Raw genomic sequence first — 20,166 nt, 5'->3', positions numbered from 1 at the left:
GCATTATGTCCAGAATTCAATTTCATATTCCAAGGATACTATGTGAATTACTTAGTACAATTTCTGGTAGATGCAGACTAAAATTATGCAAGCTTTCTGGAATGTACATTGTACTGTAGACTCAAACAAGATTTAATTAAAACTTCCTAAAATATTTTTATGTATACTATTGCAAAGTCCCATATTTTCCCCATTGTATAGTTGAGCAACTGGCTTTTCCAGCTAAGTAATGGACCCTGTAGTCTTCTGTGTAACTCTATCTTCCCAGTCTATTGCTATCTTTGGGGATTTTTATTCTATTTTGTAAAGTACTTTTTACCCCTTTCTCATGTCATGTTATCCACAAGTTTGATAAACATGGTTTGTTGAAATTCTGTTTTTCAAGGTATGAACAACTCTTCCTGAAAATCACCCATCACTGAATTGGGCATTGATAAGTTATTTGTGTATCAGGACCCACAAAATGCAGGCTGTGCCAGTGGCCTGGCCTCTATCAGAAATCTGAACTAAGTGAGCTGCATTTATAGTAAACACCTGTTCTGAATAATAGTAATTTGCAATAGCTGAACTTTTTGTTTCATGGAAGAAAGCTTTATTAATTATAAGGGAAAGGAAATATAAGGAATTAAGCAACTATAGTAAACATAAAGAGGGAGAGAAGTATAGAGAAGAACAAAGAAGGCTTAATACATCAAATCATGTACTCACAATATCCAACTTTCTGGCTAGGGAAGCCCTGCAATGAACTGCCAGGTTGGAGGCTCAGTTGAGGGTCTTGGGTAATTGAGGGTCCTGGGCCAGCGTCCTCCCCTCAGGTAAGACTTCCAACTAGCTATTCCAGCCAGGGCAATATATATACTACCCATGTGTGATTTATGATTAGTCATTAAGTTTGCCTAAGTGCAGTCCAGAGCGAGCTGGTTTTTCTCTGTTTCTCTTATCATATCTCACAATCTTAGGAGGCTGGGTGTCTGCATAGTCCTCTTCCCTCCCTGATCCATTCCAGGGGGCCAGCATGGTCTGGCTCAAGGAGGAGAGGCAAGTTAATCCCTCCTGGCATCAGAAACAGAAGGGCCAGTTCCAATCCTGAGGCCAGATATGGAAAGCCAACAAAGCCCCCCATGATTGTGTATGTGCAGATCTGGGCAGAAATGCGTGACAGGTCACACAAAACAACGTCTATACAGAACTCCTCACTGTCGAGGAAACCTGATACACACCAATCACAACCCTCCAACACAGCTTTAGCTAACTTACTTTACTCTACAGACCAGGACATACTGGTCATATAAAAATCAATCAATCAATCAATCAATCAATCCCTAACCTCCCAGCCAACCAATCAATCCCTAACCTCCCAGCCAACTATGCCCTGTTTCTGCATTGCTTCTTCTATAAAACTCCTTCTTGCCCAAAACCCTTAGGAAGAGTGCACCATAGATTGCTAGGCAGTGTACTCCTTCATTCCATGGATTGTTTTCACTTGAATGAAGGACTTCACACTCATTTCTAAACTGTATTATTTTTGTCATTTGATAGCATGTTTTTGTAATACTGCTCAACTATGAAAGATAAATAGTCATAAATATATAAATACTAACAAGGTCATAATTATATAATAAAGTATTTTATATTCATATATTAAGGACAAAGTTCTGCTTTTCTCAGCATTCAAGTAAATTTCTTATATTTCAGACTATGAAAAGCTAAAAGAAATAGAATGTTCTAAAGTCCTGAAGGTCCACTGTGGGATTTCTAATTGTTTGAGTATTATTTGCAGCTGAGTGATTCCTGAGAGTGTTCTGTCAGGCAGGAAATATAACACTTAATCCTCACAATGTAAAATCAAGTTCACTGCTAAGCAACTTAAATGACAATCTTATGTTTTAAGAGATATTGTATGATTGATCTCCCAAAATATGTGACCATCTGCACGTGTACCAATACGATGAAATTAGAACTGTGTTACTTAGCTTTCATGTATCTATTCACACATACATACTCACGCATGAGTAAACTGCACCACTTCTATTATGAAGAGTGTGGTAGTATCAACTGGTGAGATATAATTAGCTGAAACTAGGATTTCCTTGAAGACAGATAAATGATTAGTGGGTTTTAAGCTGAGTAGGATTTTATCTCTAATGGCTTTTGAGAACAAGGAAGAAAACCTTAGGGGTCAAAAAGAAATGGGAATGCAGATTCATCCTTCTTCCTCACCTTCATCAATTTGTTTTCAAGGTTTTTTTTTTTTTTTTTTTTTTTTTTACCTGTCTGAAGACGAGGGCTTGACCCAATGATCATTTAAAACAGTGGCTCCTGGGGCACCTGGGTGGCTCAGTGGGTTGAAAGTCCAACTTTGGCTCTGGTCATGATCTCATGGTTTGTGAGTTCAAGCCCCTGCATGGGGCTCTCTGCTGTCAGTGCAGAGCCTACTTCAGTTTCTCTGTCTCCCTCTCTTTTTGCTCCTCCCCCACTTGCACTCACACATGCCCTTTCTCTCTCTCTCAAAAATAAACAAACAGTTGAAAAACAAAAACAAAAGAGTGGTCACCAAACTTGTCTACATATTGGAATCAGCTGGAGAGCTTAAAAAATAGTGAAGCTGTGGTAGAATCCCCTCCCTCAGGAATATGGTACGAAAAGACCTCAAGATAAGGGAAGGCAACCTGGCTGTGTGCATATGTGACGTCCCTCAGGTCCCTGTAACATGAGAGCACCCAATCAGCCTGTATGTTTATGCGTTACCCATATATGGGAGACAAAGAAATAGAAAATGCATAAAAGACTACACCACGTGGCATTCAGGGCTTAGCTTTTCAGGTACAAACTCTCTGAGCCCATGTCAGCACAAATAAACTCGCTTTCTGGTAAGAAAAGCCTCGGTGTCATGACTCTTTGTGCAAGAGTCCTTTTACAAAGCTTGCATCCCACCACAGAAGTTATGATTTAATTATTCTGGGGTGTGGCCTATGTAGAGGCTGCTTTCAGGCAACCAACCTGAACAAAAGAAATCTGAGTGAGGATGAAGGGCCCACAGTGACCCCCAAACCCCCGGCTGAATACAAATAGGCCCATTAGGCAACCCACCCAAGATATATGTAAGCCCTAGCTGACCAATGGGCTACTTACACTTGGACACGGGTACCAAAAAAGGAAAATTCCATACATTCCCATATCTCCTCACCTTCCCCATTTAACTACAGCCCCCCACCATTGTCTTGTGGGAGACAGTCTCTCCTTTGCTGTCCTGCCTGCTGCTCCCTTGTGGGGTATTCAGTAAACATCTCTCTCTTTTGTTCTGCCTTGAGTGAATTCTTTTACCACCTATACCCCCAGTTTCCACCCAATGGGGCTGCCCCACATTTGGTGGCCCCCATCCAATTGGAAAACCTCACATCTGAGCTTTGGAATCTTTATAAAATTCAGATAAATCTAATAGATGCAAACAAGTTTGAGAAAGACATTTTAAGATAAATTTCAGTTCTATGTCTCTGATTAAGCAATCTCCTAATTGTAAGGATGCCTTCCTCACTATACCAGCAAGAGATAGAGGACTCTAAATCCCTAGAAACTCTTACCAATGGCTAAGACAAGGGCTTAAATCTGCATAACAACTTTACCCTTGTATACTGTGCTTTTCCTGATAACCTCCTATGACAGACTCCTCACCCTCAACATCTTTTGTCTTTAGCTGAAGATAGTTTCAAGGTGATGGCATCAGTCATTTGGGGGAGTTACTCAGTTTTCCTGGGTCTCTCCCATATAAATAAGAGGTATACATGTTCTTAAACTTTTTCCTGTTAATCTGTCTTATATCAATTTCATTATTAGACCAAAGACTCTAGACTTAAGGAAGAAGGGAAAACATTTCTGCCCCTACAGTTTTGGCAACCTGTGAAGGGACCATCACGACTCACTCCAGGGATGCTGCAGCTGACAGATTCTGGATTCTGGGACACAAGCTGGCAGAAGTTAAGAATTCTTACCCATCAGTCTCCTGGATCTCTGCATGTAGAGTCTGATGGAAGTGAGAATGGTAAGAGTCCTTATCTAAATTTAGACTAGCAGGAGACAATATTTGTGGAGCTTTTTGGTAAAATTTGGTCCTTAGGTAAAAATTTGTTATGAGCACTCTTGTTTTCTATTGATCCCTTTCCTCTCAGACTTGATAATTGCTTTCTTTTGTCTCTGTCATCTTATACTGTGTCTTTAGAGCTTGGCTTTATGTCAGTGAGAATATTCTGTCTTTAAGTCTGTCAATGGCCAGACGAGAGATCCTTTGAATTGGAAAAACTTCTGTAATTGAATTTTTTTTAATTTTTTTTAACGTTCATTTATTTTTGAGACAGAGAGACAGAGTATGAATGGGGGAGGGTGAGAGAGGGGGAGACACAGAATCTGAAACAGGCTCCAGGCTCTGAGCTGTCAGCACAGAGCCCGACGCAGGGCTCGAACTCACTGGCCGCGAGATCATGACCTCAGCCGAAGTCGGATGCTCAACCAACTGAGCCACTCAGGTGCCCCGAATTTTTTTTTTTAGAAAGCCCTTATCTTAAACAATTGTCTTATTGGTACCTATGGAAAGACCAAATTAAAAAGTGGACACAAAGAAGTGTAACAGCTAGCCCTAAGGATTTCCTTGACAATATGAAAGAACAGAAATTATATTCAGAACGAAAATTAGAGTCCATATCTGTGAGAATGATTCATTTTTAGAAATACCAAATAAAAGTTGTGCTGTCTAGTTAACAAAAGGTTTACAACCTATTGGAAATATGTATGAACCCCCCCCCCCCCCCCCCCCCCCCCCCCCGACCAACAATTGAGTCCCAAGCCCTTAGACACTTCACTTCCTGGTTCTTCCCCACTCCATTTCATGGGCTTATTTTTCTCGGGCTTTGCCATGAGCATGCGCCAAAGAACTGAAGTCTCTGTGTCACCTCAAGAATGTACATTTGTTTCAATCAAACTACTTTTTGCCTTACACAGGCATAGGCAATGTCAGGGTAAGGCTATCATCTCTGTAGCGCTCAGCCAATGAGGAATCAGGGGAGGGACTTGCACACTAGGAGATAAATTGCCTTTCCAAGTGTGCTTGTCCATCAGACACCCGCTCTTGCAAGAACCTTGATTAAAGCCTTGCTTCACTGTGCTCCCAGTATCTGTGTCCCTCCTTTGATTGGGTCAGTGGGCTTATTTGTCACAATATCTAATATAAATTCCACGTTCTTCCACACCCATTTATCTCCAATTCCCTGTTCCTGGCCTTCTAGAATATCTTTTGGCTATCTGGGACTCTTGTTTAAATCTTCCCACCTCTCTGCAAGTTTCTACAAAACCAGAAATGTGGCTCTGGCAGCAATTGAAAGCTCACCAGTCACCAACCCTCAGACCTCACCTATTCAACTCAAACTGCTTGTAGTATTGGGACTCTGGAAACAGAATTGTCCTGCACTTAAGAAAAAGGAAAAACTTAAATTACCCTGGACCTCTAATAAGAAGCAAGTATGTCCCAAAAACTCCATCTTGGAGAAAACTTACTTTCTCTATGCCTTCGTGATAGAAGTTTTCTGCCCCCATCTTCTGTAGGACCTAAGAGCCATTCTTTAAAATGCAAACATTGGGGATAAGTTTCTCATCAAAAAAGAAAAGGGAGGTGGATATTTGGAAAATTGGGCAAATGAAATACTAAAGATCCAAGAGGTACCTAAAACAAAAATCATTAAGGCTGACATAACTCCTACTATTTCCCTCTATCAGTCTTTACCTGAATGCTCACATTTCACTAATTCTTTGTCTGAACTGCCTTTCCACTCTGAAGAGACTATTAAACAGTTACCTTTTAAAACAAAATCACTTGCGACTGGGGGCAATACTCCTCAGCTATCTTCCACTCCTTGGTCAAAGGCTGAATTAAGAGCCATAGTTAAAGAATTTCTTAAACTAAGGGAGAACCCTCAAAAGTTGTTGTAAATGGGTTACTTCCTGTGGTTGGTGGAAAGATTAAAAAAGCAGAATATTAGGGGCATCTGTGTGGTTCAGTTGGTTAAGCATCCGACTTCAGCTCAGGTCATGATCTCATGATTTGTGAGCTTGAGTCCCATGTCAGGCTCTGTGCTGACAGCTCAGAGCCTGAAGCCTGCTTCGGATTCTGTGTCTCCCTCTCTGCCCCTCCTCCCAGTCCTGCTTGCGTGTGCTCTCTCTCTCTTTCTCTCAGAAAAATAAACATTAAAAAAAATTTTTAAAAAGCAGAATATTAGATCCGCAAAAGTTTTCATAAATGGATTACCTCCTGTGATTTGGTGGGTAGATTAAAAAAATAGAAATTAGATGGGAAGCTATGAGTCTGACTGAATTTGTGAATAAAGCTGATATTCCGTGCTTGACAGGAATTTTTTTTTAGGGCTTCTCTCCTAAACTAAATATACCCAGAGGGGAAGAAAAACATTCAACATAGTTGGATGGGTGTGACAGTTCTTAGATACCTTGTAGCAATTCTTTGAGGAATTCAAACAGCTGTCTTTGTTTTAAACATCTAGTCTTTATAGGACCTTAGGTAAGTTTCCAGAAACAATTAAAAGTCCACCAATCCTTTTCACCATTCCCAAAACCTCTGCTATTTATTTCAAAAGGCTTGTAAACATTGGCCTTGGGAAACCAAAGTTCTTCTTAAAGGAACTTGCATTCCTTCCCTGTGCCTTTGAGATGTAAATGTTCTACAAACTTCAAGGAGGTAATTCTTAACAGAAGAACAAAAGGGGAAAAGGTCATTTGAAATTTAGGCAAATAAAAAATCAATGTCTTCTCCACAAATATTAGTAAAAACAAAAAAAATCTTTAGCCATCTGAACAGATAAATTTAACTCATTTCTACTGTTCTTTTAATAGTAAGTTCTACATTTTCATACCTGTCTCATGTCTAAAATTTTAAGGTCTCTGTATGTCCGTATATGTATGCTGTAGATTTGTGATATTTTTCTGCCTCCAGATTATATTACCAAAATTAACTTGAAAAATAGCTCTATTTAATTCACATAAAGAAAATTAAACACTTATATAAATTGAATTCTCAGAAATTAACAAAAATGGACCCATATGTTTCTCAAGTTCACATGACTTGGTATAATCTTTGGTAAATAAAAACTAGTTTAAGTTTGTTGGTTTCATTAAAATAGGTATGTCTTTAGATTTATCAACATTGAATATAATGCAGAGATACAAATTTTATTCTGCCTTGGTTTACTAGTCAAATAACTTCATGTTGTATCTCTTACGAGATTTATCAGCAAGGATAACTTAGGGTGATGGCTGGCTGTGTCTAATGTCTCATGAAGCTTTCAGTAGTAGTCTAAACATAATTATTGGAAGCCAGTGATTAAGATAGACATTAGTAGTGGTAAGAGTTTTTAGGTAAACTTTTTAACAGAGATTACGTTTAACAGTATGTGTTCTTAAAAACAGTTCCCCAAATATCTTAGGTAAGTTGAAACTTTAAAGTTTTGCTAACTTAAATTCAGAGAAATTCACTGAATATCTAGATCATTTCCAAATAAGATAATATAATTACTAAACATGGGCCTATCTACTTCTGGTTGTTACAGAGGAATTAAAGAACTATTTGGGTCTCTTAGTAAACATGTCTTGTTGCATATTGAAAGACTGTACATTATGGAATGTACTCATAAATTTGGCAATCTAAAGAATGCTGTTGCAACACACAGTTCACAATTGCTTCCTTAGTTTTCACTAGAAATTAAGGTTTCTAAGGGTTAGGAATTCTAATTAATAAATGTAACTAAAACTGTTAGAAATAATATGAAAAACATCTCTAAATGCAAGAAAAGTAAGATATATGTTTCCAGTAAAAAAAAAAAAAAAAAGGAATAGAAATGCATTTTGTTGAATGAAAATAAAGTGAATATCTCAACATAAAACTGGTTATTTAAAAATGGAAAAGAGGAAAATCAAGACAAAATCTGAAACTTGTAGAAAGTCTGCGGAAAGGAATCTTTAGAAAGGAATTTTATGGATGGACAGGACTGGCTAAGATAAAAATTAATTTAATTGAGTGCATTTTAATATCAAAAGGCAGCTGCTACAATTTTACAAATTGATTCTGTCTATGGTAAAAGGATAACGTTTTCTTGACTATCTGTGTATTCTTCATAAGAGACTGTGAAAGGTTCTTCTTTACCTTTTAAACTAATCTACATTGAAGGCAAAGATTTTGTGTTTTTATCAAAATAATTCCCTGTGCTTTGTTATTTTTATGATCAGGTTTTTGATTATTTAAATAAACCTAGTCCTCTTGATACAAAGAAAGAAGTTTTGCTGAGAAGTATGTAAACTTCTGTATTTGCCTGTGAAGTTTTGGTCTTGTCCCTTAAACAGATAACTAAGTATTATCTCACAGTGACCCATGATCAAGTGGCCAAAACGTTTTGATATTCTTGACAAACTTCCCCAAATCATATTCTAAATGAAGTCTTTCTGACCTGGAAGAAGCTCAGATATTTCAGAAGGTCCCTGGAACATTTCAAAAAATGTATTAAGCTAATTAGGCTGATTTGATATGTTAAATTATATGGGAAGTGTTGTCAAATTGAGAGGCTAAGAGAAAAATTACCAGGTGTACTCACAACCGCAAAGAAAAGACCCCCCCCCCCCCCCCCCCCCCCGCCGTTCCCGAAACCAGCCAGGGCGTGCCCGGTTGTAGTCTGACATAAAGGCGGGAACCAATCAAGTTCTGCTGAATGGTTTAAAATAAAGGCAGGAACCAATCGAGTTCTGCTGAGCGTTCAAATTTAAATGTTAACCAACAACAGCTCTGTAACCTCTAAAAAAGGCCCTAACTTGTTTGTGCGGGGCTATAAAAGAAGCTGTAAGACCCTTACTCGGGGCCTCTTAGCGCCACTGGCAACGAGTGCGCGGAGGACCAGGTTCGAACCTGCAATAAACGACCCTTGCGGCTTGGCTTTGATTCTGGACTCTGGTGGTTTGTTTTCGGGGGGGGGGGGGGGGTCTCTCGAATTGGGGCATATCAAAATAAGTGATGCTAAACTTTTTTGGTTATATTTGTGTAGATATATGTTATTAATTTAAGTGTACTGGAATTTGCGTGAAATTCCTAAAAATCTGATTTGTCCTGACATAATGTTATCATTTATAATTCGAGTTGTTATCTTGAAATATTATATATCACAGAAATAACCAAATTTCCTTGTTAACTGCATTTTTAAAAAATGTTTATTTATTTGAGAGAGTGTGAGCAGGGAAGGGGCAGAAAGAGGGGGAGAGAGAGTCAGTCCCAAGCAGGCTCTGCTCTGTGAGCGCAGAGCCTAACGTGGGGCTCAATCCCATGAACTATGAGATCATGACGTGAGCTGAAACCGAGCCTGAGGCATACAAGAATGAGCCACTCAGGCACCCCTCCTGTCAACTGCATTGTAAGGAACTCTCACCAGATCTTTAACCATGGCCGTTTTTTTAACTCTTTGTCATTTACAGACTTATTGTTTTACACTGAAACTTTTGCAAAAATGTTTGGAAAATGCTTGATCTCCAAGGAGACTCATGAAAAATATTCCAAAATACAAGTTTCTAATACCTTTAAGATCATAAAACTGGATAAGAGTTTCCAGAACATAAGGGGAAAACTGGATTCAAGCAGAACAAAAATTAGTAACATGGGACTTAATGAACTCGTAAGGATGATTATAAGTTTTGTGACTTTGTTTTATTGCTAATTTTTTAAATGTTGTGTTTTTCCAGATTTAAGAAAACTTTTCCTCTTAAGTTAGCAAGGACTTACAGCAATTTGGTAAAATGGACCTGTGTAAACAATTGAAACATCTTTTTCTCCTTAAATGATCCCTCCAGAATTTGGAAACTCTTAGTGAACATTCTTATATTTTCATGGCAATCTATTTTTTTTTTTTTAGCATAAATTCAATAAGAATCTGTTCTCTTGGTAACATGACATAATTGGAAACAATGAGTATATTACCAAAGTTTTGACTGGAATGTCATATTTTAGAGAGGTATGCATAGACTCAGATTATGACCAGACAGCTTTAAGGAAGAAAGGTGACTTTATGGAGTCAATAAAACTTCTTGAAAAAACATCCTGGTAGCTTGTTTACAGGGTTCCCGGCAGCCATACCAGGTAAGCAAGGATGGTTACTTCCCAGCAGGTGAAGAAACCTCAGGATATTTGAAGGACTTCAAGAAGAGAGAAATTTACCCCAATCTATTGCTATTGCAAGCAATTCCAGTGGCAAATTCTTGGATTGGCATCTTGGCCTTGAGAAGCTTTGGAAAAGTTCAGTCTGAAACTCCTTATGAAAAGTTTCAGCAAAACAGATTTAAGAAGAGTCTATACAGTCAACCACTATCTTTGTTGGACTTATGTAAATAATCAGGCCAAGTTTATTGAAACTAGGTTTGTTCTGCAAACAAATTAATCTTAATTTGGCTGTCTTTAGTAGAAATTAAGGTGATTTAAAAGAGAATAATTATGTTTCAATAACACACCTTTGTGAATATTAGATTCTAGTTCTGATTAATTACCTTGAGGGTTTGTTGTTTACCTATAAACTAGATGGAATCCTGAATTCTTCTGGTTTCCTCAAATATCTGGCTATGACTCTCCAAACTAATGTTTCCACTTGGAATCAAACTAATCACTGAGAACTAAAACTGCCTTTTTCCCCCCACAAAGCTCTGCAAAATGAAGCTAGATCACTTCATATACACTTCAGAGAAACCACCACAATAGCTCATGTTTAGATAATCTTCATGCCTATTGCTGTGTGGGCCACTCAGAAAGTTTACCTAGGGGCGCCTGGGTGGCTCAGTCGGTTAAGCGGCCGACTTCGGCTCAGGTCATGATCTCGCGGTCCGTGAGTTCGAGCCCCGCGTTGGGCTCTGTGCTGACAGCTCAGAGCCTGGAGCCTGTTTCAGATTCTGTGTCTCCCTCTCTCTCTGACCCTCCCCCGTTCATGCTTTGTCTCTCTCTGTCTCAAAAATAAATAAACGTTAAAAAAAAAAAAAAAATTAAAGAAAGTTTACCTAAACAACCAATGACATCACTGGAGATATTCAAACTGCAAAGATGCTTCAGCCCCTACCTCTAGAAATGTCTTCTCTCCACTGGCTGCCTTCAGGATTCAAGATTGATTTTATAGTCTGCTCCAATCATTAACCTCTGTTTTTATTTCACTTCCATAGAAATGCCTTTTTAAATGCCTCATTTCTCACACAAAATAGGCCTAACTTTGGGAGCCCACCTGCAAGACCCACCTGCTGAAATAAGACACAACTGTTTAACTAAACTGACCTATTCTCAGGACTGTGACACTGGTTCTGTGAGATATGAAGCAATCAATCTGTCAGCTTAGCTTCTGGACTGTGAAACTTCTCGGGGAATTTTCAAAGGTGTGATAGTAGGGGAACAGAATTTGCCACCCGCAAATATGTCTCTTTGGCATATGAATTACTTTTAGGAAACAACAGACATAGGACAAGTTCTGAGAATCAAGTAGAAGTTACCCTTTTTTAAGAGACACTGGCATGCATAAGGAAAATCTCCATTTGTAAGTGTGTAGGCTTCCTTATACCAGGAAGCGATGGATGAGTCTAAATCTGTAAAAATTCTTCCCAATGAAGAAGACAAGGGCTTAACTCTGCATAAGAACCTTACCCTTGTTTATTATGCTTTTCCTGATAACCTCCCATAACTGACACTTTGACCTCATCTTCTTTTGTCTTTAGCTGAAGGTGGTATTGAAAGTGATGGTTTTGGCTGTTTTGGGGGGAGTTACTCAGTTTTCTTGGGCCTCTACCATGTATACAGGAGGTATGCATATTATTAAACTTCTGATACTTTTTCTCTTGTTAATCTTTCTTAAATCAATTTCATTATGAGACCAGCCAAAGAACCTAGAAGGGAAGAAGGGAAAACTCTTCCACCCCTACACCATCCAGGGACATCCCAAATCTGAAACACATGTCTTTTGGGGATTAAAAAAAAAAAAAACAAAACTTAGACAAATAAAAGGAAATACATGCCACTATAAAACAAGACAGAATTATGAAAATAGTTCTATTTGTCTGTTGGCAACTCTGGCAACACTGAACTTCCCTATTACATAGATATAAAAAGAGGTGTTCTACTATCCACCTGCCTTTGTGGTTTTACTGATGTGCTTCAAGTACATATACGAATGTATAGCCAGGGGTAAGGAAAAGAAATATTATAGATTTTTAGTATTCTCCTGTTGCTATTCACTAGGTGTTATATAACTTAGGACCAGGAATTTATAGAGCTTTAACTTTAAAGAACTGATTTTTAACCACCATTCAATTAAAGTTAGTACAATGACTTTGCATAATACATACATGAAATAATTAGTGAAGATGGTTCTTAATTTAAAGGATGTTAAACAGCTTGTAGACATCTGGTAACAAGCTGAAATGGGTCATTCAAAATTTATCTAACTAAATTAAGGGGGAAAAATGTTTCTCCTCCCAGGTTGGCATGTCACAAGATAACTAAACCGACTTAGTAGGCTTGCCTGGGAATCCTTAGCTGTCAGTGGTGAATATGCAAAGGGCCAGCAAATTAAATCAACCTGCCAAACTGTCAATTTCAAGCCTCATGACTGCATGAAAATAGCATCACTGGAAGAAATCAAGCATTGCCTTCTTTTGGGTTTCCTGGCACCTATTCAAATACTCATGCAGTTGTGGCTAATTTTGCATGCAAATTTCAGTCAATAAGCTCAGAACAAGACCTCCCAAGATATTTCAAAGGATCTGACAGTATTTTTTCTGAATACCAAATCGACAGTAGTTGAAATTCAATCTCCATTTGCTGGTGCTTTACATATGCACAGTGTCCCCACCACAGAGCTAAGTTAATGAGAGCCTTACCTGCTTTCACTCACATCCTCCCAGCCATCCTTGCTGAGGTTCTCAAACACATTGCTCATAACCTTGATGGAGTGATTGAGAACAGTGTGGTAACGGCCCACAGGGCACTTTTTCTTGGCGGCTTTAAATTTAACCTTGGTAGTGGTTGTCTTACAATCATATTGTCCAGATCTCACTTCCGTGGTGGCCATCTCAGATTTAGCTTTGTCTGCTAATTGCTGCAGTTTCTCCATTGAATTCTTCAGCTCTTCATTTTCATTTCTCAAACCATTAGCTTCTGCCACTTGTCTCCTTAGGGAAGTGACTTCTCTCTCCAGCTCACTGATTTTTACTTGAAGTCCAGCTTTATCTTTTTCTACTTCTTTACTCCCCCTTTGTAGCTGTTCTAGCTCTTTTTCCCTGTCCTCTGCATCTTCCTGTTGCTGCTTTAAGAGTGATTGCAGGAAGTCATTTTCTTTCATTAATTTTTTATTCCCTTCTTTTAATTTTCTTGACCTTTTCTCAAAAGATTTTAGCCGACTTTCCAATTCAATGACCTAAACATTAGAGTTTAATTTATTCTTTTAAAAGTCCAAAAACCATAATCTGCTGTATATTTTTTATCATTTCTAACTTATGAAAATAAAATTACACTTAGCACAAGGACAAAATAAATCTAAAGTACTTAATTTCTAAATAATTCTAAGGTGGTGTAGATAAATACATTATAAAATGCAATAATACATCTGTTAAATAAAGGACAGATGGTAAAAGAAGTTAAAATTCTACACAAAGTGACACAGAACTAAGTATGCTAATAAACTTTGCAGTTTTCTGAGATAAGCACTTTAGCTATGTAGTCTAATTATTGTGAAAACATATTTTCAGAGAAAAAAACAATTTATACAAAATCTAAAAATAGATACATAGAGAAACTTTATTAATAAAATAACAATTTTCTTCAATATCTAACAATCATATGAAAAAATGGTTACCTAGTTAAAAAAATGATCTACCAAGTCTACTTTATTCTAAGTGAGAAAAATGTAATTTTAGCAGTCATGAGGTCCTTAGTTTATACAATAAGGAAACATTTACCAAAAAAAGTCTAACAACTTAAAATTACAATTATTCCAATATTGCATTAATTTATTTCAACAAACAATGTTCATGTTGTAGGACAAAGAAATGAAAACACACAATTTCTGACCTTAAGAGATTTCAAAAACTATTTGGAAAGAAAGGCACATGCGTAAATAAAACTGATTAAGGACAGGATCTAAGTGCCGTAAGTCTGGGCAAAAAGGACAAAGTAATTAATTCTAAGCCATGAATATGAAACTTTCAAAGAGTTGATTTCAGTTTAAATCTTGAAAAACAAATAATCACTATTGTTTGTAAAGTACAGTTTACGGAATGGCTTCATAAACATGATCTCTCTAGATCATCCCAAAACCATGTGAGGTAAGTAGAGCGAACAATTATCTTCCCAGAAGAGGATACAGAGGGTCTGAAAACTTAAATAATACAGAGAGGTAAACATTCTTTGAACTGGGATTCAAATTCAAGATTTTGCGCCCCTCACAGTATTCTACAAGCTATGTGGGGAAGAAGAGTCGCCCAGATACACATGGGAAATGAACAAAGGACTGGAGTCAAGCAAGAAATCTAAATGATTGGGAAACTATATAGACTCATTTTTACTTTTAAAACAATTCTTCAAAGGTGAAAACATATTTGATGTATTGAAAACCAAGGATATAAAATATTCCAGAAATCTGCAAGATGAAAATATGCACATATTTACCACTTTCCAGTTTACTGGATTTAGTTAAGGTGGTGAAGATGTAAGCTGTTTCCTAAACATTACTTTCAGTCATTTCTGATTTACCTGTACTTCTACACCCCCTACTTTTCTTGTGAGGTCGACCTTCTTCATTTAATTCAACAGATTTTACTGATTAGTTATCCTGTCCCAGGACATGGATATTTCCCAACACAATATTAAGAATCTCATCTAATTTAAATTTGCTTTTCTGTAATATGATACATTCCCTTACTGTTAGATCTATGTCTTTATAGGGCTTACTCTTGACCTGGAGTAGAGGTATATGAAAGAGCTTGTATCAGACTATTGCAGACCTCTGTGCATATATGCAAGAGAAATTCTATTGTTCCTTTTCAATGCAAATACTTCACTGAAGAGCTGGATAAAGTGACAAAAAATACAGTGTTCAAGAACACATGAACTCTGGTTAAAAATCATTTACTTTTTCAAAATCATTGTATGCCAAATTTTATTCTCCATTTAGTAAACACTACTACCAGATAGGGAATATCACCTTTTTACAACCTCTTCAGTTTCTTAGTGGTTTTAATCACTGCAAACAATAGTATAGTTTTCATATATATATTTTAAAATATTTTAACAGGTTAATTCCATGGTGGAGTAAATAGAATAAACTGTATTTTTTAAAATCTATTTTGTGGAAGTAAGCAATTATACTGTTTTTAAAAAAATTGATTTTGACAGTAGTGATACAAAAATATTAAGAAACAGTATGGTCTTGGGGATATTGAATATTTTCTGTGCTATATCTTACTTCCAGCTCAGGTTACTTTAACCTGGTAAAATATTTAACCTATTTTAAAGTTTCCTTATCTGTGAAATGGGATTAGTAACATCTGTCTTGTAGATTATAAGTATTGAACATGATCATACACCACAATTCCTCATAGACAGTGAGTTCTAAACAGTTTATCATCACCATTACCACCTCATTATTGTCTCTATTATTATTATTAATCATAACAGCTACTTAATAAAATTACTTGAGCTGAAATATAATTACTTGCATTAAATATTGCTGAATTAGATCAAATTAAATCAACTTTGTACTTTTGATTAAAATATGTTATGAACAAATGTAACAAACACCTTAAGTATGAGATTTCAATTCTGGAAATTAGCATTATCTTTTTCTTTTGACTAAAATCCATTTATGTTAGGTACAACTCATGAAAATTTTATATAACACTGGAAAAATGTCTGTTTAAAGTCTGTTACATTTAAAATGTTTAAGTATGTTAACTGCCTAAAGTGAATCTATGTTTACTCATAAGAACTGGTCAAAATTAAGCTCATTTAAGTTTAAAATGGAGGACAAATAACAAAACAGAGACACTACTTCCCATAGTCCATAGCACATATTAAAGTGTTGTTCAAAGTACACTCTTAAAATTGTTGTTAACCTGATGTTAAGCCTCCAGAAATAGAAAAGAAAATTTCAATATATATTTGAAAATGAAAGCCTAGGGATTTGTTAAAGGTATTTGATTTTTCTGTAAATCAGCTCAAGTGCATACTTTTCCTCCAGTACTGATCATTTAAATAATTTACCAGAAAGGTAGTTCCTTTCAAAACTGAAATAAAACACTTGACTTTGTAAAGTGTCTATAATACTTTGCTAGGGCTGCCATAAAAAAATACCATATTGGGTAGCTTAAACCCTAATAATCATTTTAACTTAACTGACTCTTTGAAGACCTCATTTCCAAATATAGTCACATGCTTAGATGCTGGTGATTAGGACTTTGACAGGATAACATTGGTCGGGGGACTCAACTCATACCATAATAGTGTGAAATATTAATATATTATTAAAAAATCATCTTATATGTTTCATTTCTACTATGTAAGTAAATACCGTTTTCAAGTTGTTACTATCTTTTAATCCTATTTTGAATGAGTTTACAATACATCCTTTTAAAATAAGGAAACCCAACTAAAAATAGTTAAATCATGACTCATACAATTACATTAGGTTAATATAAAAAAAAAAGTGGCAAATTAGTATGGTCCAATGCAAATAATTCCTGTTGGGTTTTAAAGACTTAAAATGGATTTCTGGATCCACTATGGTAGTAGCCATAGGTGGAAAGAAATAACAGATTTCCTCAGGGTTCCTACCCTAAGATAGTGGTAGATAGTAGCACAGTATTATATAGCCAGATTAAATTATACAAACCCCAGCAAACAAAAATATTGTTCTGAAACAAAGAAGCTATTCAAACTATATGACATTCCAGTTGATAATGTGTAATTTCAATTATATATTTACCTTAAGATAAATGAATGTGAGCATTTCTTGTTCTGTATGTTATTGTGGTAACCTGATATGTGTTACTCAGTATTGAGATGACAGCCTTTGTTACCTGACATATGGCAAGTGTTAGAAGTATAAGGGATCACATCAACTGTTGTAAATTCCTAGATTTCCTATAAGTCAAGTCACAGATGAAACAAATATAAGTAGCAGCATTAATATTTCTGTTTATATATTTGTGTATTTCCAGCTTTATCTAAGTATCTAGTGTAGCAAATGACAAACCAGTTATAGGATGAAAACATTTAAAGAAAATTTTGGGGGTTCCTGAGTGGCTCAGTTGATTAAGCATCCAACTTTGGCTCAGGTCACGATCTCACCATTCGTGAGTTCGAGCCCCACATCGGGTTCTGTGCTGACAGCTCAGAGCTTGAAGCCTGCTTCAGATTCTGTGTCTCCTTCTCTCTCTGCCCCTCCCCCACTCACATTCTGTCTGTCTGTCTGTCTCTCTCTCTCAAAACTAAATAAACACTAAAACAAATTTTTAAAGAATATTTTCCTTTATAACAATAACAAAGAGGCTAAAATGCAACCAAGCCAACTTAATGGATCTTGATAATAATATGTTTATATACAAAAATATGAATTAAGTATAAAATTGTAAAGATCAATGTTAAGATTTAAAGAACATTTTATTATTAATTACAGACATGATGTAAAGTGACTACAGGGTTTATACAAGTGGGTCTATTAAAGCAGGGAGTGCTATCCAAAATTATATGGTCATAAATTTCTATCTAAAATGAGATGGGTCATGTATATTTTTAAGTTTAAAATTAAATGATAAACATGTTACCATTTTACTTTACCGAAGTTAAAACTATGCTCAGTTTTAATCATTTAAATATTTTAAACCTGTATGCCTTTTGAAGTATAACAGAGTCTTATCATGTTCCATTTTAAAGTTAAATTGCTAAATTATAATTAATAAGCACATATAGTATACATCTTTTTAATTTCCATTGTCATTCTCTTCATTTCATCTTTGAGATATTTTTAATCTATGTCAACAGAAGCACAAGTGTTTGCACATTTATTTCACTAACATTGATTTTTTTAACCCATTTTGGCAAGCCAATGATTTTGAATTATGAATTTAAATTAAGGATGCACACAAGGTTTAAGTTCATGAGCCCTCGTTTTAAACTATAATCCTTTATGTTAAAATTCAGATTTAACTTCCTCAGCTCAATATCTTAAAGATTGCACTACCTTCTGCCATGTCTGCTCCGACATTTCTTTCCCATTCTTCTCTGGAGTACTCTTCTTGACCCCATCATCTTCACCATATCCACAGAGTTGTTCTGGTGGAGAATAAATAATGTATTATGGTAACTCATATAATGCTGAAACACTGTCCTGTCATTTTAAGGAAAAAGGTTCTGCTTCCTCAATTATGAATACTCTAGCCTATTTTATTGTCAAGTATTTGGCTAGAAACTAAATGGTGACCTTTTCCAAGATTTTCAGTCACATAATTACGTATCTTTGTAGCGTCTTTTTTTTCCCCCAGTGTAAGATTTTCAAAGGTACAACAGATCTTCAGGTTAACAATGCTATACTTTTATTCCTATTTTCATTCTTTTGTAGACTATTCCCCCTTTGCCTTAAAAGCAGAATTCACTGCCTTCTTATCTACACAGTCACTACTAGTTTTGTTCTCTGGATCTTGTTCCCTGCCAGGAGGATCAGAGTGATTGCTGAACAAAGCAAACAGTACCCGAATTAGGGTGGACTGAAACTGTAACAGCCCCTACCATCCCCTTTTCTTCAGGTAAAAGATCACACAGTAGGCAGAGTAAACCATAAAAATCTAATTTCCAGGAAAACTGTCACTGTATAACACACAAAAACCCAGATAACAGGTGAAGTTGTTTCTATAAATGATTCCTATATACTGACGATGCATTTGACTACCACAACCTTTCAACCAAGCAAAAATGTACAAGCAAGATATCAAAATTAAAGGAAAAAAATAATCATAAAATTTCAGTTAACATTATTAAAATTTAAATACACTAAAACTTATAACAAATGTTTGCTAATCAGATAAATTATTGTGACAAATTTAATATTTTATTATTGAATTATTTTTAGGATACAACATTTCTTAAAGAATTAATAGAAGGGCAAAAAGAATACACAAAGCTAAAAGGATGCATATCTGTGTTAGACTGAGGTGATTTTGCTTTAAAGTATGCTTGGCTGCTGTAGGTCAGTGTAAAACTTTGATTTATCAACAAAGGAAAAAGAAAACAATATTATTCTCAGTAGAGTAGAAATCCTCTTGGTATAAACAGTGACTAACAAGTTTGTTAGAGTGAATTAGGCATTTCTTTTGTCTTTGAAACATGACATATCCAATTAAAACTTCTGTACTCATGAAATAAATAGAACACTATCCTAAGGATAATAAAAGCTAGAATAGGTAGAATTTGCCACCTGGGGAATATGTACCTTTACCTTGATAATAATCTGTTGGTTCCCAAGTTTCTTTTTCTAGTCCCCTAACACCATGGTGCTGAATTCATTTACAACACTCTTTCAGCAATATAGAAATAATATGCAAATACAATTCAGCTGTTCAAGTCATTTAAATATCTGCTATAGTTCTAAGTGAAATATTTACTCTTAAAAATAAGAGGAAAATAGTTCTATGCTCAAAGAGCATAGAATGCTAAAAATAGCTAAATAATTCCAATAAAATAAATGCTGAAGACTGATTTAAAAATGAATTGGATTGCTGCTTTGTGCTCCCGTGTGTGAGCAAAGTCCACTGGTGGACTGGTTGACCATGCTCACGTGTGGTTTTCTGTCAAAAACTTTAGTTTCTCACCTTCACAGGATTTATAAAGAGTATTCAAATAGCTAGGCCCAGGTGATGGGGAAGAACAAGGAGCCCCCTTTGCCCCTTGATTCTCCTCCCCTTCGAGGATCTCAGGATTTGAGAAATGAACCAAGAGGACCTAGTTAGAAATATGCATTTCTATTTTTGTCCTATGGTAGATGTATGAGCATGTTTCACCTTGCTGGAGATTTATCTTTAATGTTTTAGTTTATAAAATTCATTCTGATTCATATTCTT

General features: G+C 36.1%; 1 protein-coding gene across 2 annotated transcripts in view; it reads right to left on the bottom strand.

Moving 5' to 3' along the window:
* Positions 1–20,166, bottom strand: part of CNTLN (centlein) — a 311,202-nt gene that overhangs the window by 97,046 nt on the left and 193,990 nt on the right. For both annotated transcript variants that reach the window (XM_078436769.2, XM_078436771.2), the window contains exons 14-15: positions 18,294–18,385; positions 12,937–13,472 (exon numbers count right to left, since the gene is read on the bottom strand). In XM_078436769.2, coding sequence (XP_078292895.2) covers positions 12,937–13,472; positions 18,294–18,385 — 628 coding nt within the window. The remainder of the gene's footprint in view (positions 1–12,936; positions 13,473–18,293; positions 18,386–20,166) is intronic.

This window comes from Panthera onca, chromosome D4 (assembly GCF_046562875.1).
Source record: "Panthera onca isolate mPanOnc1 chromosome D4, mPanOnc1 haplotype 2, whole genome shotgun sequence".
In the NCBI taxonomy this organism is placed as follows: domain Eukaryota; kingdom Metazoa; phylum Chordata; class Mammalia; order Carnivora; family Felidae; genus Panthera; species Panthera onca.
Note: the sequence above shows the minus strand (reverse complement) of the source record. Positions and strands in the feature narration are given on the sequence as shown.